At 42.8% G+C, this 25,869-nt stretch overlaps 1 protein-coding gene across 1 annotated transcript; it reads right to left on the reverse strand.

The window, feature by feature from the left end:
• Positions 1 to 467: 467 nt before the first annotated feature.
• LOC135523953 (serine/threonine-protein kinase BRSK2-like) lies at positions 468 to 25,703 on the reverse strand. The gene is made up of 19 exons (XM_064950990.1): positions 24,726 to 25,703; positions 23,559 to 23,653; positions 23,015 to 23,100; positions 22,199 to 22,339; positions 21,549 to 21,665; positions 21,426 to 21,459; positions 21,109 to 21,177; positions 20,611 to 20,757; positions 20,083 to 20,114; positions 19,748 to 19,912; positions 17,437 to 17,534; positions 12,077 to 12,230; positions 11,791 to 11,851; positions 10,254 to 10,521; positions 7,021 to 7,069; positions 6,713 to 6,836; positions 4,249 to 4,459; positions 3,929 to 4,012; positions 468 to 2,256 (listed from the first exon to the last, which is right to left on the reverse strand). The coding sequence occupies exons 1-19, from the start codon at positions 24,808 to 24,810 to the stop codon at positions 2,045 to 2,047; spliced, it is 2,232 nt and encodes a 743-aa protein (XP_064807062.1). The 5' UTR covers positions 24,811 to 25,703; the 3' UTR covers positions 468 to 2,044.
• Positions 25,704 to 25,869: the final 166 nt, after the last annotated feature.

Consider the following 25,869-nt stretch of genomic DNA (forward strand, 5'->3'; position numbering starts at 1 on the left):
TAAGTAGGTGTGTCCAAACTTTTACTGGTACAGTATTTGTTGGTGCAATATGAATTTCCTAAATAAATAATATATTAATAAATACATACAGTAAATAAAACAAGTAAATAAATACATAAATACATTACAAGGAAACATTCTGCATGTTGCATATTGTGCAGTAAGAAAGACTGGTAATGTGTCTAGTCTCTATCACATAATACTGTTGTGATACATGATCATCATGCTTGTTGAGTGGAGATAGTAAGGTGGACTTGGGTGCAGAGGATATATCACTTGGTTCATTGGTGATGACGGGACTCACTTGTTTGCCTTTTTTAAGTCTTGGATAGCAAGGAGTAATATGTCAGCATTTTGAGAATGTCCATCGATGAATAAATGTTCAAATCTATATTTGGATTCAATATGTGAACTGTGGTAATATGAGACGAGCTCAGAGAGCAAATGGAGTCTGTCCGATCCATAGGTCAGGAATGCACTTTTTATTGAGTCACGGACAAACCGTGGTCCAATCCATGTAACTGTTTGCCCATGTCTTTTAAAATATATTTTCATATTTCTCATCAAATCAAAAATACTTTTCTTCAGAGCAAAAGGTTTCCAACGAATTAATCTTGGTTACATTGTATTTGACTCTGAGAAAAAAAGAAAATACAAAAATAATTCCAAAACACATCAATGGCAACTTCGTTCTGACCTTTTAAATTCCCATCGGCTTGGGTTCCACATTCAGATGCTGGAGCAGATACTGTATGTCCAAGATGTCAATTCTTCCCGATGTCATTCTTCTCTCCTATATCTTCACTGAGTGTCGACTTCCCTGAAATCAATATATAAATCATCTTAACTAAACCTAAATAAAAAAATATCTTCACATTCAACTTAGCTTAATTTGTATTTCTTGACAACAGAAGATAAAGTTTTTTTTCAAGGACATAATTTCTCAATTTTAAAGCAGGATCTTTAGGTGTTGTCAAACTCATTCACTGAATTGGCAGCAGGTTCTATCTTCTGGAATGGGTGGTCTGTGATAATAAGCAAGAGGGTTCTACATGTCTCCATCGTCTTTCATTGTCTTTTGAGTAAATGTATGTTCAATGTTGGGCACATCAAGGTATTCATCAGGTTTCCTTTGCTGCTGAGCGGTAAAGGTACAGGGGAGGGGGGAGTTCTTTATTTTTGAGAACCATCACAAGATTATTCAAGGCGTTCTTATCTTTTGGCTTGAGTTATTGGTTTGGTCCTCTGTAGCTCAGTTGGTATAGTATGGCGTTTGTAACGCCAGGATAGTGGGTTCGATTTCTGGGACCATCCATGGTACGCTAGCAGATCTTATCATCTATATTGAAGTTGCACTATGCAGATATCACTCTGCCATTTCCTGGTTGCTAAAACACTTAACAGTTTGCCAAATTTCAGTTTGTGACAAAATAAGTTAGTATCGTGTAGAGAATAATGTTACCATCTAAACAGCTGCTTGAAGCTGGTGTACAGTAAAGAAAACTAAAGTAAAAGACACAACAACAAAAAATCAAAACTTAAGAACAGGAAGAATAGAAATTGCACACAGAACAGATCTACTGCTTCTTAGACTTGCTTCCAAGAAGAATGATAGATCTACAGTATAACTCACATTTCTATGTGAATTTGGTCAGGTCGTGCTAAAAATTACATATTGCCACTTTTAAACATATTTTTGCACAACGACTTGCTAACTGCCATGCAAACTAGAGCTTCTGCAAAGTTCCTAGTTTGACCTTTGATGTGTCTAGCTCATCCATGAATCCCTTTTGACATTTAAAAAAAAGTTGTATTACTGGTCTGGATTGGATCCCTGCTTGATTCAGTGAATGAATGTACATTTCAACACAGAAAAAACGACAGCATGTGTTCAGGCTTAAAAAAACTTGTTGAGACATGTTCTCGGGGCAGAATGGGAGATATATCATGGTTTGTGAGGGTGTGAGGTTTTGTTTGACAATTTGTCTTCTTTTTTCCCCCAATGGCGTTTGGACACCTGCTACCCAACTGGTCTCATTCTCTCTCAGGGTTGGGACTGTGTTCCATTGGAGGACAGTAGCTGGGTCCTCTCCTTCCCAGAGCCTCTGCGTTGTAGGACCCCTCCACTGCCTCCGATGCCTCCTCCGTCGCCTCTCTCGCCCCACTCACACCGATCACCTCCGCCCTCGGAGCGTCGGGAGTTCTGGCGAGTGGGGGTCCCGTGGGGCCGATTGTTCTTCTCGTCTGGGAAGGGGTCTGTAGAGAGAGAGAGAAAGAGAGAGTAGGGGGTCAAATAGATTCAGCCACATGACAAAAAAAAATATTGAGAGGATGGTCGGTATGCCGGAATATAATTACAAATAATTTGTAGACTGCAAATTGACCGCAAGAAGCCCAATATGACTAAAACATAATAATTTCAAACCTTGCTTAAATTAGTATACGATCACGTTTCTCTCTATGCGTCAGAATACTTGGGAACAAATTTCTATAATTAAAATAATTTGGCGCTGATTTCCTGGTGTTTTTACAGTATTTTACAAATTATTAAAAAAATATATATAATTAGAGGGACACTGGGCATCTTTCTTTTGGTGTTTTTCAGAGTCAGTAGGAAGGCCTCTTAAGTGTCCTAAGATTTCATAACTGTGACCTTAATTGCCATACCGTCTGTAAGCTGTTAGTGTCTTAACGACCGTTCCACAGGTGCATGTTCATTAAATGTTTATGGTTCATTGAACAAGCATGGGAAACAGCGTTTAAACCCTTCACAATGAAGATCTGTGAAGTTATTTGGATTTTCACGAATTATCTTTGAAAGACAGGGTCCTGAAAAAGACGTTTCTTTTTTTGCTGATATATACGTATCACACACTACCATTCAAAAGTTTGGGGTCACTTACAATTGTCCTTGTTTTTGAAAGAAAAACATTTTTTTGTCCATTCAAATAACATGAAATTGATCAGAAATACAGTGTAGACATTGCTAATGTTGTAAATGACTTTTGTAGCTGGAAATGGCATATTGTTCATGAAATATCTACATAGGCATACAGAGGCCCATTATCAGCAACAATCACACCTGTGTTCCAATGGCATGGTGTGTTAGCTAATCCAAGTTTATAATTTTAAAAGGCTAATTGATCATTAGAAAAACCCTTTTGCAATTATGTTAGCACATTTGAAAATAGTTGTCCTGATTAAAGGAGCAATAAAACGGGCCTTCTTTAGACTAGTTGAGTATCTGGAGCATCAGCATTTGTGGGTTTGATTACAGGCTCAAAATGGCCAGAAACAAAGCACTTCTTCTGAAACGTGTCAATCTATTCTTGTTCTGAGAAATGAAGGCTATTCCATGCGAGAAATTGCCAAGAAACTGAAGATCTCGTACATCACTGTGTACTACTCCCTTCACAGAACAGCGCAAACTGTCTCTAACCAGAATAGATAGAGGAGTGGAAGACCCTGGTGCACATCTGAGCAAGAGGACAAGTACATTAGTGTCTAGTTTGAGAAACAGACGCCTCACGAGTCCTCAACTGGCAGTTTCATTAAATAGTACCTGTAATAAAACCCAAAAACTTGAGGTGTCAAATAAACCCCCCGTGGACCAAATTCAGTCCACAGGCCCCCAGTTGGGGAACCTTGGAGGAAAGTGACTCCATTCATGTAGGTGAAACCAGTGTGGTGTAAGAATGTGGGGAAATAATAATAAATCATTTTCATGAATAATGAATACGTTATCAATACATAGTGTGCATACTATTAATAAATTAGCATTTCATTATTTGTAAACATATACAAACATTTATAACAATTACAATAATTTATAAAGCAAATGATAGATTATTAATTTCAGTTATGAGAAAGTCTAACCGAATGTGAGGAGGTTGGTGTGTGTGAGTAGAAGAGAATGTGTATGACTCACCAGAGACCCCCACGGGCTGATCATGGGAGCTGTGAAGCTGGGCCTGAATGGTCTCCACCACTCGTTTGAACCTGCGACTAGGACCTGCGAAAACACACACACACACAAAGACATTGAGAAGATGCAAGCTTTTACCAGCACATGAGACACACACCTGCACCGCGTGTGTGCACAAACACACACACACACACACCCTTCCACCAGAACAAACCTGCCCTACTTTTTCATTAATATTGGAACTGTACCAATTCAAGCCACCATATCACCAACGAACAGCACTAGAATGAACACTTATACTTTCTATTCCAAGTTCCACTTGCCTGATATGAGGGTGAATGTCACACTGTAGATGCCTGTCTCTCTCTTGCCTTCCCTCTCGGTTTTCTCCCTATCCCGCTCTCTCTCTCCCTCGGAGAAGGCAATGTCAACCTGGAACTTAACAGGCTTCTGGAAGACAGAGGGGCCGCAGGAAGTCTTGTACTCCGCCCTGAAGCTGGTCTGGCAGATGACGCTGTGGCTGAGGGAGGGGATCTGACGAGGGGGGGTAGGGGGAGAGAGAGGATGCGTAGGGTAATGGAAAGAAAGAAAAGGAGAGACGGGTAGAGAAAGTAAGAGACCAAGGGGAAGATTGTGTTAGGGGGAGAGACAGAAACAGAGTCCGTGTGAGATGGGGTAGTAGAGAGCAAGAAATGTTTGTCATTAAAACAGATTGCAATGAAAATATAAAGGTTCACAAGAAAAATTACTAGCACTTTAAAAACATATTACTCGGACTGAAGATTAATGACAGTGTGACGGTGTGACGTGGTGAGATTGGACCCAGCTGCAGAGAAGAGACCAGACGAGGAATCAGTGGTTAAGGATAAACATAAATACTTTACTGATAAACAGTAGCCGCAGGATCACAGTACACTGGAAAAAGCAACAAACACTAAGCCTCAAACTCACTCAGGAAACAAACTTACACACACGGTAAACAATTCAAGCTTCTGCAAAGGACAACAGAAAACAAACCTCTAACAGGGAAATCATAATGAGTAAATTGGACACACCTGAGTGTCGTTAATGTCTCTAGGACGGTCTCTGCCGTACACCCCCTTCTAGGAGCGTCTCCAGCCGCAGAGCCATGACGGCTCCCACATAGTTGGTTGAAGTCCCGAACAAGTCCCGGATCCAGGATGTCACGGGCAGGCAACCATGCCCGCTCCTCAGGGCCATAGCCCTCGCAGTCCACCAGGTAGTGCAGGATGACTTGGACCCGACGAGCCTCCAACAGACTCCAGACAGTTTAGGCTGGGCAACCATCAACAAGTCGAAGGGCTGAAGGGGCAGGGGTGGGGGGAGTGAAGGGACTGGTCCTTAACAACTTGAGACGGGAGACATGGAAGGATGGACAGACCTTCATAGACCTGGGAAGCTGGAGACAATAGGTTGATGCGACTCGGGATCTTGAATGGTTCTATGCAGTGTGGAGCAAGCTTCTGCCAGTCCACCTTTAAGGGAAGATCACAGGTGGACAGCCACACCCGTTGATCCGTCAGAGGAGCCCGAAGAGGCCTTCAGTGCCGGTTTGCCTGGTGTTGGTGTCAGGCAGAGGAGCGGATCAAGGAGGATCGTGCTCTGATCCAGGTGCGACAACATCATCGAATGAACGCCTCGGCTGATGGCACCCCCACTTCGGCCAGTTGTTCAGGAAACGGGAGGGGGACCTCGAATGACGACATTCCAGTGGACGATTTCGGCAGTGTGTTATGAGCACACCCTGCCCAGGACAAGGAACTTGCTCCGGTTGCTGACCTGGGTGGAGAAGAAACAGCAGAGGAACTTCTCCAGCTCCTAGTTGGCCCGATCTGTTTTCCCATTCGACTGTGGGTGGATTCCCAAGGAGAGACTCACAGACACACCCAACAGGGAGCAGAAGGCTTTCCAATTCCGTGCGATGAACTGGGGCCCACGATCCAAGACATGTCCTGTGGAAGTCCTTGTAGTCGAAAGACATCATGAGATGTAATCATGAGATCAGCGTCTCCTTCAACGAGGGCAACTTGAGTAAAGGCAATGAAATGGGCTGCTTTGGAGAACCAATCAATGACCACCAGGATAGTGGTATGCCCTTGGGATGGAGGTAACCCTGTGATAAAGTATACTGACAGGTTGGACCAAATAGTTGGCTCTGCAGGAGGTGTCTCAGGGCTTAGCGGACATGCAGTATGTGTTCCAGAAGAGTTTTGGAGAAGATCAGGATGTCGTCGAGGTAAACAAATATTAACCGATTCAACATATCGCTAAGAGTGTCATTGACCAATTGTTGAAAGACGGCAGGTGAGTTCGATAATAAGGGCATGACTAAATAGTCATAGTGACCACCATTCATCTCCCTCCCCGATTCTCACCAGATAGTGGTAAGCGTTGCAGAAGTTCAGTTTGCTGTGACAGCCATTGAAAATAGTGGAAGGCTGAATTTGTCTTTTTTTGGGATGGTTTGTCCTCGGGGTTTCGCCTGCCATATCAGTTCTGTTATACTCACAGACATTATTTTAGCAGTTTAGGAAACCAGTGTTCTTAGAGCGTTCTCTATCCAAATCTACCAATTATATGCATATCCTAGCTTCTGGGCCTGAGTAACAGGCAGTTTACTTTGGGAATGCTTCTCATCCGGATGTGAAAATACTGCCCGCTACCCAAGAGAGGTTAACTGACTTGCATAGTTAAATAAAGGTTCAATAAAAATTCAATAAAAAACATGACTAATTGAAGATGTTCAAAGTGGAACCAGATACTTACAGAGAGGAAGGCATGGACGATGTCTGCTTTCACAGAGCTCAGCGGCTTGTCTCTGATCACCACAAAGATCTGCTCCTCCTTCTCCAGGCTGACGAAGTTCCCAAACCATGACTTCTTAGCCAGCCTGACACACACAGAGACAGAGAGACAGAGACAGAGAGAGACAGAGAGAGAGAGAGACACACACACACACTCACACAGGGTTAGAAATGGACACACAAACTCATAGTTATAGCGAGGTAAAATTAGTCAGTCCTCGGCCTAGGGCATCTAAGAGGCATGTTCATAAGTGTGTGTCTGTGACTTACTCAGGGCTGGACTCAGGGGTCAGCCTTGACATATCCTCTGATGTGGGCACTGAAAAAAACAGGTCAATAGTTGATTTGATTTATGGGGTTGACAGGACGTGCATTTAGTAATGTATGCTAATTTGCTCAATTTCAATTGTATTAAATGTTAACTATTGCTATTAGTGCTGAGCGATTAGTGCTTTTTGCGGTCGGTTAGGTTTCTGTTCGGCTATTAAAAAACATCACATTCAATAATTAAAAAAAACATGAAATACATTATGAAATGATTTTAGAGCTTTTTAATGGAAATTCCAAAGCTCCAAATAGTGAACCTTCAATTGCCAAAACAATGACAACATTAATTATCAGGTCCACAATGGGTAGACAATAGCAGCCAGCCAGACAACCATCTAACTTTATCTCTGTGCTCCCCATACTGTAGTGTCTTTGTCATCCTATTTTGCTAGGCTAGTAGCTAGCTGGCTAGCTGGCTAGAAGCCTATGTATTCTGCAGAGATGTCTGCAGAATCATTGTACTTGGTCTTCAAAGTACATAGGCATATACATTCAAGACTACTAATTACCAACTACTACAACTATCAATGGGGTAGTGGTCTCTATCCCTCTTTGTTGTTGTATTGTGTACACACCGCTCTCATGTGTTCTGTGTAGGCTATCTGTCTCTGTCCAAGCAGGGAAGAACAGGCGCAGCGGACTAGGGTCACTGTAGTTAATTACCATTTTTCTGCGCTGAACTAGGTTGAATAATGAAAAGTACAACTGCCTTCAGCCCAGTGTCCCACATCGTTCTTGACTTAATTGGGGCATTTCCATGATGATATGTTGCTGATGCCTGACAGATCTTACAAAGCCTGGATAGGTATTTTACGTATTAGCTAATCACATCATATGTTATAACAATTTGTCTGTCGATGACACAGTCGATAACGTTGCACACAACCATTCGTTTTTGCGTTGCTTTGCCTTAGCTGTGGAACGTGCCCAATTTCTCTCGTGAATGATTGGCGTGTTGAGCTCACAAAAAACGAAGTCAGATTTATTTCAGCTTTTATTTCTTTCATCACATTCCCAGTGAGTGAGAAGTCTACAAACACTCAATTAATATTTGGTAGAGTTGCCTTTAAATTGTTTAACTTGGGTCAAACGTTTTGGGTAGCCTTCCACAACCTTCCCTCAATAAAGTTGGGTGAATTTTGGCCCATTCCTCCTGACAGAGCTGGTGTAACTGAGTCAGATTTGTAGGCTTCCTTGCTCGCACATGCTTTTTCAGGTCTGCCTACAAATTTTCTATAGGATTGAGGTCAGGGCTTTGTGTTGGCCACTCCAATAACTTGACTTTGTTGTCCTTAAGCCATTTTGCCACAACTTTGGAAGTATGCTTGGGGTCATTGTCCATTTGGAAGACCCATCTGCAACCAAGCTTTAACTTCCTGACTGATGTCTTGAGATATTGCTTCAATATATCCACCTAATTTTCATCCTATTTTGTGAAGTGCACCAGTCCCTCCTACAGCAAAGCACCCCCACAACATGATGCTTCCACCCCCGTCCTTCACGGTTGGGATGGTGTTCTTTGGCTTGCAAGCCTCCCCCTTTTTTCCTCCAAACATAACAATGGTCATTATAGCCAAACAGTTCTATTTTTGTTTCATCAGACCAGAGGACATTTCTCCAAAAAGTACGATCTTTGTCCCCATGTGCAGTTGCAAACCTCATTCTGTTTTTTTATGGCAGTTTTGGAGCAGTGTCTTCCTCCTTGCTGAGCGGCCTTTCAGGCTATGTCAATATAGGACTCGTTTTACTGTGGATATAGATACTTTTGTACCTGTTTCCTCCAGCATCTTCACAAGATCCTTTGATGATGTTCTGGGATTGATTTGCACTTTTCGCACCAAAGTACATTCATCTCTAGGAGACAGAACACTTCTCCTTCCTGAGCGGTATGACATTGTTTGTACAGATGAACGTGGTAGCAGGCGTTTGGAAATTGCTCCCAAGGATGGACCAGACTTGTGGAGGTCTACCGTCTTGGCTGATTTCTTTTGAATTTCCCATTATCTCAAGCAAAGAGCCACTGAGTTTGAAGGTAGGCCTTGAAATACATCCACAGGTACACCAATTGACTCAAATGATTAGCCTATCAGAAGCGTCTGAAGCCATGATATAATTTTCTGGAATTTCCCATTTTCCAAGCTGTTTAAAGGCACAGTCAATTTAGTGTATGTAAACTTCTGACCCACTGGAATTGTGATACCGTGAATTATAAGTGAAATAATCTGTCTGTAAACAACTGTTGGAAAAATGACTTGTGTCATGCACAAAGTAGATGTCCTAACCGACTTGCCAAAGTATAGTTTGTTAACAAGAAATTGGTGGAGTGGTTGAAAAACGAGTTTTAATGACACCAACCTATGTGTATGTAAACTTCCAACTTCAACAGCATGCACGCACCCCTGTTCCGTTTATTTTTTTATTTTTTTAAACAAGTTATTTTTAAAATTTCCCTTCAACAATTTGGACTATTGTAAGTATGTCCATTACATGAAATCCAAATAAAAATCCATTTAAATTACAGGTTGTAATGCAACAAAATAAAATAAAAACCAAAGGGGATGAATACTTTTGCAAGGCACTGTACCAATGATGTACCAAAGACACTATCTTTTTCTGACATGTGTAATATGCGGTAGGCTATGTATTGTATAACTGCACAATCATTATTTTAGTTTAGGGGTGTTTTTTTCAGGCTTGGGCTCTTATATAGGCCTATGCTTATGCATAAGTTGTAATATGCATTAGGGTGTTTTGAATTCATCATAACCTTACAAAGCGCTGTCCATTTTGTTGTGTTAGGCTTTGAAACAACATCCACAGCGACCATTTCAATTTCTTGAACTTCTATCTACAAATTGATCAAAAACAGTGAGGTAAGTGAGTTTTAAAAGCACATGCTGTTTTATGGTAAGTGTTTGTTATTTTCGATTGCTTTTGCATTGATGTCAGATTGGTTAGAGCCCTGAGTACCAGTCCATTAGCGACCTGATGATTATTAGCGAGTAGGGTATTACTAATGCATGTCCAGAGTGCATAAGAGGAGATTTACCGTGACGTAGAATTTTACTGCGGCCATGACTCATGACTGCCGGTGTGCCGGTAATGCTGTCACCGCAACAGCCCTAACTGCAACTTCCTTTAGGGGAAACACCTAAAGAAACCTTGTGACCTCTCACCCTGCATCTTGCGGCGGTGGAAGCGGGGCGAGCCCAGCAGGTTGTTCTTGAACGAGTTGAGGCGTGTCCTCCAGTGGGCGGAGCTGCTAGCTGCCATGCCGCCCCCTCCAGGGCTGGAGGGAGGAGTCAGGGACAGGGAGCCCACCCCTCCACCTCCCTCTACCCGCAAGGAGGAGGACGAGGAGGAGGAGTTTGAGGGAGGGTTGGAGGAGGGGTGGTGGACGGGGGTGCCCATGGGGGTTGGCAGCGGAGAGCCCTGGGGAGTAACCTGCGACACAGAGTGGGCAGAGTTGGGGTAAAAACTCTTAGTGACCGACTTGAGCATGGAGGGCGAGGGGAAGAAGAAGCAGGGGATGGACGAGAGGAGGGGCGAGGGCGAGCAGGAAGGTGAGTTGTGGATGGGGACGGACATGATGGGTTGGAGGTGGGGCCGGCCGCCCTTGGTGGGGGTGGGCAGGGTCTGAGTTTTAGGGTTCTGCGACGCTTTGGGTTTGTCGAGAGCTCGGGCCGGCCGAGCAGTGGTAGCCCTTCCTGGTTTGGATGGGTCCTTAGTGTGAGGGGTGGCAGAGGTGACGTCTGATTGGCTAAACGTGAAGACGGGGCTCTGATAGGACTAGGGGAGGGGTGGAGGATTGGAAAAGAAGAGAGAGGAATGGAAAAATTGAAAAAGGATGGAAATGAGTGTTATGGGTTATGACAAAAGAGTGCTTCTTGTATGATGGTGAAGAAACTGCACTGACAGTGTGAGCTATTTGTATAACTAATTGAAAAATCAGTAGTTCAGACTGCGAATTCAACCATTTATATTCCAACCTCACTTTTTTATCATTTTAATCTATCATATTAGATAACCCAGTACACAAAAATCCCTCCATGTCAGAAACAGTATGGAATACAAACACTACAAAATGGCATAAGCAATACATTATGACTCTGTTCTGTGAACTTCCTCTTTCAGTAGTGATGCTATGACTGTGGTAAAACAGTGTTTCTGCTTTTGCTGATCCAGAACAGAAACAATTGAACCAGTATGTTGACATTTTCACAGTTAGTGGAACACAACTTCTCAAATTGAACAAAAAGCTTAAACCAACAACGACTTCCAATGATGACCAACTAGAGGAAGGCCTAAATATATATTTTTTAATTCTGCAAACCAAACATGTTTAACCTTACTTGATGCGCTACAAAATGTGCATCTATCAAGTTGGTGGAAATGGTAGAAGGTATGGTGTAGAGAAGCAGAAAAAGAAAAAATGACAAAGAAAATCCCAATGAGTTAGAATTATTCCAATAAGAGTGGTGTTATTACATGTAAAATGGCTCTGAATGATCAAGAAGCTTGAGTGAGATGGACAATCTTGGGAAGGAACGCTAAAGCAATGTTAATGCATTTTCAATCAGCCATAAAAACCGAATCTTTGAGCATTGCAAAACAATACACTGACATACATATGAAAAGACAGTTCAGAGTCAACGTTGTATACTTTATCACTTCAGAGTTGATGTTAAAAGTGTTGGCCAACAGGCCTCTTACCCTGGGACTGCTGAGAGGGCTGGAGGAAAGGCCGGTGGACGCCCCACTGACTGAGAGAGACCTGTAGAGGGGTCACGTGGTCATAAGGTTAAATGTCATCATCATAGAGGTAAAGAAGAGGTAATTATTACACCATTAAGTAGGTCCACTGTTGGCTTATTTACTAGTATATGTATTATAATCTATACTCTGTGTATTCTATGTGGCTAGAAAAATGTTTGTTTGTAGAGTAAGCATGTTCAGTCTTTGTGTGTGTTTCTGGACTGTGTGTGTGAGACCCCAGTACCTCTGGCTGTTTGCGGCCGTGTCCAGGGCCCTGTGTGGTGGGGTGGGAGACCCCTGCTCGGTCACACTCAACACCTCCAGGCTCTTCCTCTCCGGGTGGCAGCGGCTGTGACGTGTCAGCATGGGAGAGTCCACACGCTTACGAGGGGGGTCCGCTGAGGGACACCGGGGTGGAGTTAGCACAGCATGCAGTAACACCAAACCCAACTTCCCCTTAAATCGGATCATACCACGTGCAGTCAGGTCCAAATTTGACACCCTTGATAAAGATGAGCAAAAGACTGTATAAAATAAATAACACCAATACTGTGCTATATTGTATGCTCCCCAAAAAATGGAAAAGTATATTACTTATACTAATATAATTGCTCAAAGAAAGATTACCTGTTAAAAAAATGTTTTTTTCTCCAAAAAGATAGGGGTCAAAATTATTGTTTTCAATAGCACACCTTGACAGGATAATGGCACTGAGCCTTTTCTAAAATGTTTTATGAGATTGGAGAACACATTGTGAGGGAACCTTGACCTTTCCTCCATACAGAATCCTTCCAGATCCTTGATATTCTTCATCTTTGCTTATGCATTGCCCTCTTCAATTCAAACCACAGGTTTTCAATGGCATTCAAGTCCGGAGAGATAGCCATTGCAATATGTTGATTTTGTGGTTCATTAAAAAAATGTAAGAAGTGTGGACTTTGATGTGTGCTTGGGGTTATTGTCTTGCAGGAAGATCCACTTGCGGCCAAGTTTCAGCCTCCTGGCAGAGGCAACCAGGTTTTTGGCTAAAATGACCTGGTACTGGGTAAAGTTAATGACGTCGTTGACAAGGGCCCCAAAGATCCACCACCATATTTAACAGTAGGCATGTGTGGCTCAGTTGGTAGTGCATGGGGCTTGCCACGCCAGGATTGTGGGTTTGATTCCCACGGGAGACCAGTATGAAAATGTAACCACTCAGTACTGTAAGATGCTCTGGATAAGGGTGTATGCTATATTACTCAAATGGAATGTATGGGGTTACTATTTTTTTTCACCCCATTTTTCAATTACATTCTTGTCTCATTGCTGCAACTCACCAACGTTCTCAGAAGAGGCAAAGGTCGAGTCATGCGTCCTCTGAAACAGGACCAGCCAAACCACGCTCCTTAACACCCGCCCACTTAACATGGAAGCCAGCTGCATCAATGTGTTGGAGGAAACACTGTTCAACTGACGACAGCTTAAAGGGGAGCCCGGCCTGACACAGGGGGTTGCTCGAGGGGCCTCACCCCCGGCCCGGCCAAACCCTCCACTAACAACGCTATGCCAATTGTGCGCCGCCCTATGGAACTACTGGTAACAGACGGTTGTGACACAGCCTGGGATTGAACCCGGGTCTGTAGTGACACCTAAAGCCCTTAGACCGCTACACCACTCGGGAGGCCCCTTTTTCTGCATCTTTCTATCGATACAAAATGAACCACGGGTGTGAATGGCCAAACAGCTCTATTTTCATGTCATTTCAACAAATGTAAACAGCATTGGCATTTGGATTGGAACCGGTGCTATGGTCAAATGACAGGAAAATAAAGCTCTTCGGCCACGCACACCAGGTAACCCCATAAAATAATACTTTCCCATTTTTTTGAACATACAATATAGCTCAGTATTTGTATTATATATTTTATACCAGAGGTGGCACCACAGGTTCAAATGTGGTGTGGTAAAATTCGTACGTGTCTTTTCTGGGGCCTGGAGTTTTTACTGATCTCATGACCTGGTCAGGTAAAACTCTGGGTCCTACTCATAGACTATGACAAAATAGTATTATTATAGACAGCTTTCCTTTTCATCTGTGCTATGACTATAGGGCTTGTGGTTTTCGTGTTAGTTAATTTTAATTCCTACGCTACGGCGGGTCAAACCCTTTCAAACTACCACAAACTTTGTTATTATTCATTCTGAATCTGACATCAAAAGAGCTAGAGACAACAACTTCAACAAACAACATAGTTTGGTGAACTACTATAGCAGGGCTGAGCATTATGCAAAGAATGGTTACAATGTCTTTAAATATAAATTTCACTCTATATACACACAACATTAAGCAGTGGATTTTGAAAAATGTAAAAGATAGACAGGTTTCAATGTTGAAAAGTATTTTAATTGTATGTCATAAAACCTATTATTTGTTTGTCTGACTACAGCACTCTTCTGCAATTATTAATTATGTACGCTTTATGTAAGAAGGCAGGTTTACATACACACAGTAGAGTTTGTAACAAAACATGTTTCATGAGTAGCCTAAGTCATAAAACCACTAAACTTGTGTTGTTGTCCTGGTCTCCATCTGGCCCACCAGAGGTTGGTTCCCTGGCGCGCACTGCAGGAAATGATTTCCTGTCAAATCCATATAGTCAATCTTAAATCAACTACTTTCAACATATTCATTAAATAATAACCCCCTTTTCATTAAGTAGATTTTATTGAACGTCATTCATTCTATTGCAATCTATTCTAACCAAACCTGCATTACCAGTTCATATCAGTAAGTGTAACTAATGCACTAGCTAGTCAAAAAAGACTGACACCATGATGGCTGCCTGTCTGTATTTGTGAACGTTATGGTAGTAACCATCAATAAATTCTCTCTTTCTGCAATTCTGTTATGGTTGGAAACATGTGTGCATATTGTCTTGTGTAGACTGCTTTTTGGCAGAATGTGTAGGTTTTTTACGTTTAAGACTGAAATTTGCGCCACAAACACCAGAGGTGGAAATAAAATAAAAAATTCCAACATTACTGGACTGACATCTCGCTGACTAACCTTTCAGACACTTCAGTATGGCCTTGGATAGCAGCAATAAGTCATTTATTCTTCTTTATCCTGCGCCAAACACATTTATTCAGTGAGTCTAAAATGTGAACGTTAGCTGCTGGCTACATTATAGCATTAACCTAGCTAAATACTGTTAGCTATCTAGCTAGGCTACTAAAGCTAACATTAGTAGTTTTGTTAGCTAGCTATATATTGGGTCATTCTAGCTAGTTTTAGAGAATGACTAAACTGATTTTATTAACACATACCTTGTTTCCCATGGAAATGTGTGTTCGCTCTCTCACGAGGCAGGCAACCAAGCAGGCAGGTGAGGAGCGTGAGCGTGAGCGAAGAAAGAAACCAAGTGTAGAGTGCAGAGTCAAACAACAAGGTGCTGGTGCAACCAAACCTAGTTGTTGAGAGGCGCGGTTGATGAAGCTCTGTAGGCTGCAGCTAGTAGACCACTGTGACTGACAAGCTAATCCACTTGTAGCTGTGAGTTTGGAGGTTGCATGAAATCTCAGGAACAGGTTTGTACTCACTAGATAAAACAGAGGCAAACGGGATGAAATTGGGGGCACCAGGTCAACTTGTCCAACAAGAAACGGCTGCTTTCTATCATGTTGTAAAACGTTTTTTCTACATTTTTCTATGACGTGAACTAATTAATATGTCTGGTAAACACGTTCGGTGCTGCTGCTTTGAAAGTGGTGTGGCAGATTGAAAAGTACTGGGGCAAATGCTGTGTTGCCACACATTTTCCAGCAGCTCTGTTTTATACAGTATTTTTGCTCATCTTTATCAACAGTGGCAAACATTTTTTATCTGGCTGTACATTGTAACTAGAGGTTGACAGATTAATCAGAATGGCCGATTAATTAGGGCTGACATCAAGTTTTCATAACAATCGGTAATCGGCATGTTTGGACACCAATTATGGTCAATTACACTGCACTCCACGAGGAGACTGCGTGGCAGACTGCGTGGCAGACTGACTGTTATGCGAGTGCAGCAAGGAGCCAAGGTAAGGTGCTAGCTAGCATTAAACTTATCTTATAAAAACAATCAATCTTAACATAATCACTAGTTAACTACACATGGTTGATGATATTACTAGTTTATCTAGCTTGTCCTGCGTTGCACATAATCGATGCGGTTAATTTATCATTGAATCACAGCCTACTTCTCCAAACGGGTGATTTAATAAGCTCATTCGTGGGAAAAAAAGCACTTTTGGAGCACCAATGTGTACCTAACCATAAACATCAATGCCTTTCTTAAAATCAATACACAAGTATATATTTTCAAACCAGCATATTTAGTTAATATTGCCTGCTAACATGAATTTCTTTTAACTAGGGAAATTGTGTCACTTCTCTTGCGTTCTGTGCAAGCAGAGTCAGGGTATATGCAGCAGTTTGGGCCGCCTTGCTCGTTGCGAACTGTGTGAAGACCATTTCTTCCCTAACAAAGACCGTAATTAATTTGCCAGAATTTGACATAATTATGACATAACATTGAAGGTTGTGCTATGTAACAGCAATATTTAGACTTATGGATGCACCCGTTAGATAAAATATGGAAACGGTTCTGTATTTCACTGAAATAATAAACGTTTTGTTTTCAAAATGATAGTTTCCAGATTTGACCATATTAATGACCTAAGGCTCGTATTTCTGTACGTTATTATATTATAATTAAGTCTATGATTTGATAGAGCAGTCTGACTGAGCGGTGGTAGGCAGCTACAAGCTCGTAAGCATTCATTCAAACAGCACTTTTCTGCGTTTGCCAGCAGCTCTTCGCTGTGCTTCAAGCATTGCACTGTTTATGACTTCAAGCCTATCGACTCCCGAGATTAGGCTGGCAATACTAAAGTACCTATTAGAACATCCGTAGTCAAAGGTATATGAAATACAAATGGTATAAGAGAGAAATTGTCTTATAATAACTACAACCTAAAACTTCTTACCTGGGAATATTGAAGACTCGTGTTAAAAGGAACCACCAGCTTTCATATGTTCTCATGTTCTGAGCAAGGAACTTAAATGTTAGCTTTTTACATGGCACATATTGCACTTTTACTTTCTTCTCCAACACTGTGTTTTTGCATTATTTAAACCAAATTGAACATGTTTCATTATTTATTTGAGACTAAATAGATTTTATTGATGTATTATATTAAGTTAAAATAAGTGTCCATTCAGTATTGTTGTCATTGTCATTATTACAAATTAATAAATACAAATTGTCCGATTAAATCGGTATCGGCGTTGAAAACTCACAATCGGTCGACCTCTAATAGTAACCCTCTCATAAATACAAAAAATATCCCTATACACACACAGACAGCCCATACATGCACCCCCCCACACTGTCAGACACCAAATTGAGCAGTTTAAAAAGTGGGTCCGGGTAGTGTGCATGGCACACATGTCAGTGGAGAAGCAGGAGAGCGGTACATGCCCAGACACAGAGACGGGGCAGGAGGAAGACAGTAGACCAGACAGGGGTGGAGAGTGTCAGTGTGGTCAGTGGCTCGCTCCTGCCACCTAGGGACTCACCTACGTCATTTCGGGGCGGCAGATCTTCATCCTCGTAACTGGGGTAACGCTCTTTCCTGTCCAACAGGAGATAGTAGATCATCTTCTCCTGGTTGTCTCTGGGGGAGGGAGGGAGAGGGGGAGGGGATTTGGGAAGTGCTCAAAGAAAATGAAGTCCTATCTTGAGATATGCAGTGGAATGTTCTCAAAAATCATACATTAAAGGCCCATTGCAGTCAACAAAGTGATTTTCCTATTTTTTATATACATTTCCACACTACGAAGTTGGAATAATACTGTGAATTTGTGAAAATGATAATGCCCTTTTAGTGTAAGTGCTGTTTGAAAAGAGCACCTGAAATTTCTGCCTGTTTTGGTGGGATGGAATTTGTTAAATGAGTTAATAGACCAATAAGAAAGAGTTCCAAACCGCTCTGCCAATAACAGCTAGTTTTCCCTCCCCACTCAGACCACTCCCAGAAAGTCATAGCAAAATTCTTGCTTGAGATATTGCGCTTCGCATAAGCTATTTTTGTTTCTTTTTTTTAACCATTTACAGTAAGGTACTTAATTGTTACCCAGAAATTAATTGATTTTAATACTGAGTCAAAGGAAGAATGTGTGTAGAAATTTGCACAGATTTCAATTCAGGATTAAAATGTGGAGTAAGGCCTCCCGGGTGGCGCAGTGGTCTAGGGCACTGCATCGCGGTTCACGCCCAAGCTTTGTCCCAGCCGGCCGCGACCGGGAGGTCCGTGGGGCGACACACAATTGGCATAGCGTCGTCCGGGTTAGGGAGGGTTTGGCCGGTAGGGATATCCTTGTCCCATCGCTTTAGTGACTCCTGTGGCGGGCCGGCTGCAGTGCACACTAACCAGGTCACCAGGTGCACAGTGTTTCCTCCGACACATTGGTGCGGCTGGCTTCCGGGTTGGATGCGCGCTGTGTTAAGAAGCAGTGCGGCTTAGTTGGGTTGTGTTTCGGAGGACACATGGCTTTCGACCTTCGTCTCTCCCGAGCCCGTACGGGAGTTGTAGCAATGAGACAAGATAGTAGCTACTAACAATTGGATACCACAAAATTGGGGAGAAAAGGGGGTAAAATTTAAATAAATATAAAGTGGAGTAAGGCAGCAAGACGCGAGACTGGTTACAAACAAGGAGAAAGAAGACAAAAAAAGGGAGTTGCACAAGAAACTAGTGCCCCTTTCAAGCACAATATATCTGATATTCAGCACCACGGATAGAAGTCGGCTCAAATCTGACATTCAGTGTCCCAGAGCAGCGGCCACAGCAGCTGTCTGGTGTAGTTGCAGTGAGCATCGCATCAGTACAGTAAATATGCCTCAGGTGTGATACTCCTGGTGATACTAGTTTTGATTTAAAAACCTCCAGTGAATAATTGAAATACACACACAGATACACAAGTGTTATAATGAAACAGAAGGTTTGATTTTAATCAATATTTATTTTACTGCTTTAAGTGTTGTTTGTTTCTTTACTTTACTTTTATAAATGAGACACACACTGCTGCTGCCCATTCAGACACACACTGCTGATTCCCATTCAGACACACACTGCTGCTGCCCACTCAGACACACACTGCTGCTGCCCATTCAGACACACACTGCTGCTGCCCATTCAGACACACACTGCTGCTGCCCATTCAGACACACACTGCTGCTGCCCATTCAGACACACACTGCTGCTGCCCATTCAGACACACACTACTGCTGCCCATTCAGACACACACTGCTGCTGCCCATTCAGACACACACTACTGCTGCCCATTCAGACACACACTACTGCTGCCCATTCAGACACACACTGCTGCTGCCCATTCAGACACACACTGCTGCTGCCCATTCAGACACACACTGCTGCTGCCCATTCAGACACACACTGCTGATTCCCATTCAGACACACACTGCTGCTGCCCATTCAGACACACACTGCTGCTGCCCATTCAGACACACACTGCTGCTGCCCATTCAGACACACACTGCTGCTGCCCATTCAGACAGGCCTAGTCTGCAAACTTTCAGCAACAGAAACTTAACATGGAACAGGCGTTTTTTTGTGTTTTTTTTAAAGATCGGGTTTTAACATGTATTGTCCTGTAGATTTTAATGTAGCCTATTTCAGATAGTCCCAATCTTTCCAAACCCATCCATTTCTGAGTGAAAAATGTTACATTTGTATTTGTTTTTTGGGGGGAATCTATAAATAGCCAGGGAGCCGCGGTTGCAGACCTCTGAGCAAGACAAAACAACGGGAAAACTAGAAATTAGAGAGAAGAACCTGGGCACACAGATGAACAGACACACACTTACTCTTCACACTGCAGGTTGCACGTGAGTTTCCCGCTGTCTCTAAAGCAGCCCAGAGAGTGCATGCTGTCCAGCACGTCCGGGTCCAGCTCGGTCAAACACAGGATGCGCCCCATACACACATGTCTGGGAGGGGGCTGCTCGGGACATGGCTCGTTACGACCCGACCTGAGACAAACAAACACGCAGACAGACAAACAAACAAACAAACAGATACATGCGCACACACACAATACCCCCATGTTAGTGACCCAAAACTGGGCACAATACACAATGTTTGACATCTACTTCAAATTCTCAATATAATTCAAAGGCAGACAGAACTGATCTATGCTTACTGATACCAGGAGTGCTTCTGGACGGCCTCTAGCTGGAAGGGCGAGAGGGAAGATGGAGAAATTAGGCCAGTCTGTTCACACACAGATGGCCGCTAGCACAAGGTGTAAACAATTCCTGCTAGGCCTGACTTTTGCAATTGGAAAATACATCCTCATCAGTTTTGCATACATTTTGGGCATCTAAATCTTATTTAGTGTGCCCCAAATGGCACCCTATTCACCCCCAAATGGCTCCCCCTGCCCTACCCCGACCCGCCCTGTCTCTTATCTTGGGATGGCAGGTAGTCAAGTGGTTAGAGCGTTGGGCCAGTAACTAAAAGTTGCAAGATTGAATCCCTGAGCTGACAAGGTGAAAATCTGTCTTTCTGCCCCTGAACAAGATAGTTAACCCACTGTTCCTAGACTGTCATTGTAAATAAGAATTTGTTCTTAACTGACTTGCCTAGTTAAATAAAGGTAAAATAAATAAAACAATTGTCAGGGTTGACTGCTCCCTCCCCTCTGCCTCCCTATCCCCCTCTCTTGTACCTTAAGTCTCTTGTCGGGGTCAACCTCGATCATGCCTTTGAGCAGTGCCTGGCAGTCTGGTGGGATGAAGTGAGGCATGTGAAACACCCCGCTCTTCACCTTCTCAAGGAGCTGACGCAGGTTGTCATGGTCAAATGGTAGGGCGCCCTACAGAGAAGAGAATGTTACTGTTAAAAAAGCCCTGTTACAAAGAATATTAGGCAGGACTACACTTACGAACACGTAGGGATGGTTTTCCGTACAGATTAAGCCTAGTCCTGGACTAAGAAGCAGCTTCAATGGCAAATCTCCATTGAACATGTCTAGGACTAGGCTTAATCTGTGTCAAGGAAAGCAAGCAGTAATGTTGGGTCACAAGGTTATAACCCAACTCCATGAATACTAAATTCCAAATTGACCCCTAGCACCTCCACCCAAGGCCCTCCTGTAGATCTGAAAGAATTGGGTAGATGTTAGGGTAGGTGTTAAGGCAAAAAATATCAGAAGATACTTTCTCACCACCAGCAGAGCAAAAAGGATGACTCCACAGCTCCACACATCTGCCCTGCGACCATCATACTTTTCTCCCTAAGAGAGACAGATGGAGAGATCAGAGAGAGAGAGAAAGAGAAATCAAAATGTGAGATCAAAATGTCAACTATGCAACAACGGTTAACTATCCAACATGCATCTTTCCCAACTTACACATTGTTGGTAATAGCAAACTCAAATACTTACATTTCTTATGTCTTGCCAATCATTACATTTCTATCTCACTTGGTTAAATGATCTTAGCCACTTAGAATTATGAAAAGGGAAGATGATCAGGAACTTACCCGGATCACTTCTGGACAGGCATAGTGTGGGGATCTGAAATGGTTAGAAATGAGGCATTGAGAAGATGTAAGCATTTACCAGCACATAAGACCCACACACGCATGCACACACAGCATACTCACCCACAGCTGGTCTCCAGCAGGCTGTCCCCCACCTGTAGGGAGGCCATGCCGAAGTCTGCGATGCGGATGTTGTTCTTCTCATCCAGGAGCAGGTTCTCCGGCTTCAGGTCTCTATGACTGTAGGATGGAGTGAATAAAGTAGATTAGAGAAGAGCAGGATAGAATACATTAGAATATAATGACTTTATTCGTGAGATATTGAATGATCAACTGATGTAAGCACTGTATGTATAGAATATAATTACTTAATAATTAAGGAAGCATAAAGACATTTAGACCCCACCAGACCATTTGATTGAGCCTGCCTGTCGTGTTATATGGCCGGAGATTGCATTTCCAGTGGTCCCATTGCACCAGGCAAGCTCAATCAGGTGCCGCTAATTTACTTGAAAGAAGAAAAAACTGATACAAATTGTTAAAGTGGGCAGTCCCAACTGTTTAAGGTTTGTTGTGCATTTATTGAAAAGATAGGATCGTAGAGGAAAGACAGGAAAGAAGGTAGGGGGTGGATGAGTCAAAGAGCAGTTGGCCAGATTCGAAACCACGCCAACTCTGGCATAATGTGTGGCAGGGTCAGCAGCTCTAACTGCTCAACCACGCAGGCCCCTCAGAGACTCACAATAATTTTGTACATGAATATAGTCGTTTACCAGATAGAATGACTGTGACAGAAGTCCAGGGCCGATATGATTTGTCGGAAGAACTTCCTGGCCTCTTTAGGTGTCAGCCTACCTTTCTTCACCAGATAGTCAAATAACTCCCCACCTGACACATGCTCTAACACCAGGTACCTACAGAGAGAGAGAGAGAGAGAGAGAGAGAGAGAGAGAGAGAGAGAGAGAGAGAGAGAGAGAGAGAGAGAGAGAGAGAGAGAGAGAGAGAGAGAGAGAGAGAGAGAGAGAGAGAGAGAGAGAGAGAGAGAGAGAGAGAGAGAGAGAGAGAGAGAGACAGAGAGAGAGAGGAGGGACAGACAGAAAAGAGAGAGAGAGAAGAGAGAGAGAGACAGAGAGACAGAGAGAGAGAGAGAGAGAGAGAGAAAGAGGGACAGATGGGTGATAGAGAGAGAGAGAGAGAGAGAGAGAGACAGAGAGAGACAGAGAGAGAGAGGGACAGACAGAAAGAGAGAGATAGTGATGGGTGGTATAAATGGGGAGAGAGAGGGGTGAGCGGAAGAAATACAATGAAAGGGGTGAAGGTTGGGGAGAGAGAGAGGAATTGAGCAAGCATTTCAAGTGGGTTGAATCCTAACCTGAGGATAGGCCTGTGTAATCAGGATTTATGCATAGAACATACATTGAAGTCAATAGGAGATTTGATAACAGAAATCTACACAGACTTCAAGAGACAGACATAGCGGATTAATACAGTCCTTTGAGTAATATTTACACATCACACCCATGGGTCTATAGCTATAGGGTACAGGCAGAACAGAGGGTCGCTCCTGAACGTACAATGAATGAACTCACAGATATTTGTTATTCTCGTAAACGTCATGCAGCTTCAACACATGCGGATGCTCAATCAGCTTCAGGATGGCAATCTCCCTCTCCACCTAGACAGAGCGGGAGAAAGAGAGGGGTAGAGGGAGAGAGAGAAGAGATGGGGATAGAAAGAGAGGGGTAGAGGGAGAGAGAGAAGAGATGGGGATCGAAAGAGAGGGGTAGAGGGAGAGAGAGAAGAGATGGGGATAGAAAGAGAGGAGAATATAAATAGAGAGGGGGAAGAGAAAGATATACAAATTGTAATTTGAGAGGAATTTACATTCCAGTGTTCACTCTTAGGGCATACTTCATGAAACGTGTCTTGTTACAGAGTGAGAAAGCCAATGTATGCATATCATTTCATTACTATTGGAAATTGTCTTTACTATGTACATCGCCTATTGTAACTATTGCAAACAGACAGTTAATCATGAAATTGTCAGTCTAGAAAAGTAGGCATCATACTGGGATATCCTTATTTTCATCATTATTATTATCATCATCATCATCATCATCATCAACGTCTTACCTTCATCAGAACTGACTCTGACAGCTTCTCCCTGTTGACTATTTTGATGGCCACCTTCTGTCCTGTAATGCAGTGAACTCCAAGCTTCACCAAGCCTGAGAGAGTCACATGTTCACCCTTTTAATTTAAGTATTATGCATTCATAACACAGTCACAAAATATATACAGTCACCGGCCAGATTATTAGATACACCACCCCATTCACAAAAATGGATCGTACCTACAGACAGTAAGTTACGTGGCAGTGGCTTGCTATATAAAGCAGGCAGACAGGAATCGAGGCATTCAGTTACTGTTCGACTAGAATGAGTTAGAATGAGAAAAACGAGTGACCTAAGTGACTGAGTGCGGTATGATCGTTGTTGCTAGGCTTGCCGGGTCCAGTATCTCAGAAACGGCCGCCCTCCTGGGCTTTTCACGCATGACAGTGTCTAGGGTTTACGGAGAATGTCGAAGAAGAAAAAAAGACATCCAGTCAGCGGCAGTCCTGTGGGTGAAAACAACTTGTTGATGAGAGGTGTCAAAGGAGAATTACAAGAATCGTGCAAGTTAACAGGCTTGCCACAAACAGACAAATAATGTCTCAGAACAACAGTGGTGTGCAGAACAGCATCTCTGAATGCACAACTCGTCAATCCGGAAGGGCTATTGCAGCAGACGACCACCCCGGGTTCCACTCCTATCAGCTAAAAACAAGAAGCAACAGCTCCAGTGGGCACCCCATCACCAACACTGAACAATGGAGGAGGAATCCCAGTTTATGTTGCATCATGCTGAGGGAAGAGTCAGGATTTTGATGTAAGCAGCATGAGTCCATGGACCAATCTTGCCTGGTGTCAACGGTACAGGCTGGTGGCGGTGGTGTACCGCCGTCCAATCTGCAGCAACTGTGTGATGCCATCGGGTCAGAATGGACCAACTTCCCTGTGGAACATTTCCGACTTGTATAATCCATTCCCAGAAGAATTCAGGCTGTTCTGGAGGCAAAGGGGGTCCAACTCTGTACTAGATGGGTGTATCTAATAAACGGGCCGGTGAGTGTATATTACATCCATCTATCTATTCACCCACCCACCTGTCATCCAGCCCTCCATCCCATGATAAACACACACAAACACATTATTATTTACAAGTGAGCCACTTTGAGCCAAACAATTCAGAACTCACCTGTCTGGCCCTTTCCCAGAGTTTTTTCCATTCGATATGGCCCAACATATTGAGCTGTCTGACTTAGTGACACTTCCTTACTCATACTGCTCTAACTATTGACTACAACTTATAGTGACCAATGTTGATAACTAGCTCTATATCTTGGTGAATTTCACGAATTATTGTCCCCAAATAAAAAAGGAAGTCTGTATAACAATGGCAAGTAATGGTTAGGAAAAGATTGCTATGCTACTTTGAGATGTAGACCTATAACTCCAGTCTGAGTTAAAGGCAGGATAAATCCTGAATTAAGAATTGTGGGATATATTTCACCTTCCCAGACAAAACCTACTACCTCCACTGATTTGTGAGGTTTTACTTCTTAATGAATATAGACGTCTTATATTGAAACTGAACAATCTACAGCTGAGTAAATGGATTGCCGACACAAATATCATGTTATGCACTAGCCTAAACTCAAAATAGAGACAGCTATCATGATAACAAGTATGACAAGATTGATAACATGGTTGGCCTATATGTCAGTTTTCAGGTTTTAACTAGCTTCGTTTATGAAACATTGGTCAATCCACATAGCATAACAAGTACGAATAGCTATTTCAGTTTGACAGCAACAATCATTTATAGATATTTATCAACGTTCGTGTTGACTGCACCATTTCTTGTCTATATTCAACCTGCTACATCCATTCAATCAAACGATGTATTGCAACATAAAACGTCCTTATAGTTCAATGCAGACTGATGTAAATGGTATTCACTGTCAGGCCGGTTATCACAAGTGGAGCAGCATGTTTTCTTCGAGTTAGCCGCACAAGTGCTGTCATACACTGTGGTTAGCGTGTATCTATCCACGTCTGTCAAAATCGGATCATTTTGAAGTTTCTTTGTAAAGTGAAAATATATGTTACGTCCAACAGCTACATTGTAGCGATTTGTTTTGAAGAAAGATGCACCCCTAGCAAAACAACCATGTTTACCGTATCACCCCCTCCCTCCCTCCCTCTCCCTCTCGCTCTATCACTGCCAGTAGGCGTATCACAGCATCTTCTCTCTCTCCTTTGGCGTGTCTCCCTTGCCGGTTCCAATTTCAATCAATCAACGATTTGCTAGTGAAAAATAACTATATATGTATTGACAT

The sequence above is a fragment of the Oncorhynchus masou genome, chromosome 31 (genome assembly GCF_036934945.1).
Source record: "Oncorhynchus masou masou isolate Uvic2021 chromosome 31, UVic_Omas_1.1, whole genome shotgun sequence".
Taxonomy (NCBI): domain Eukaryota; kingdom Metazoa; phylum Chordata; class Actinopteri; order Salmoniformes; family Salmonidae; genus Oncorhynchus; species Oncorhynchus masou.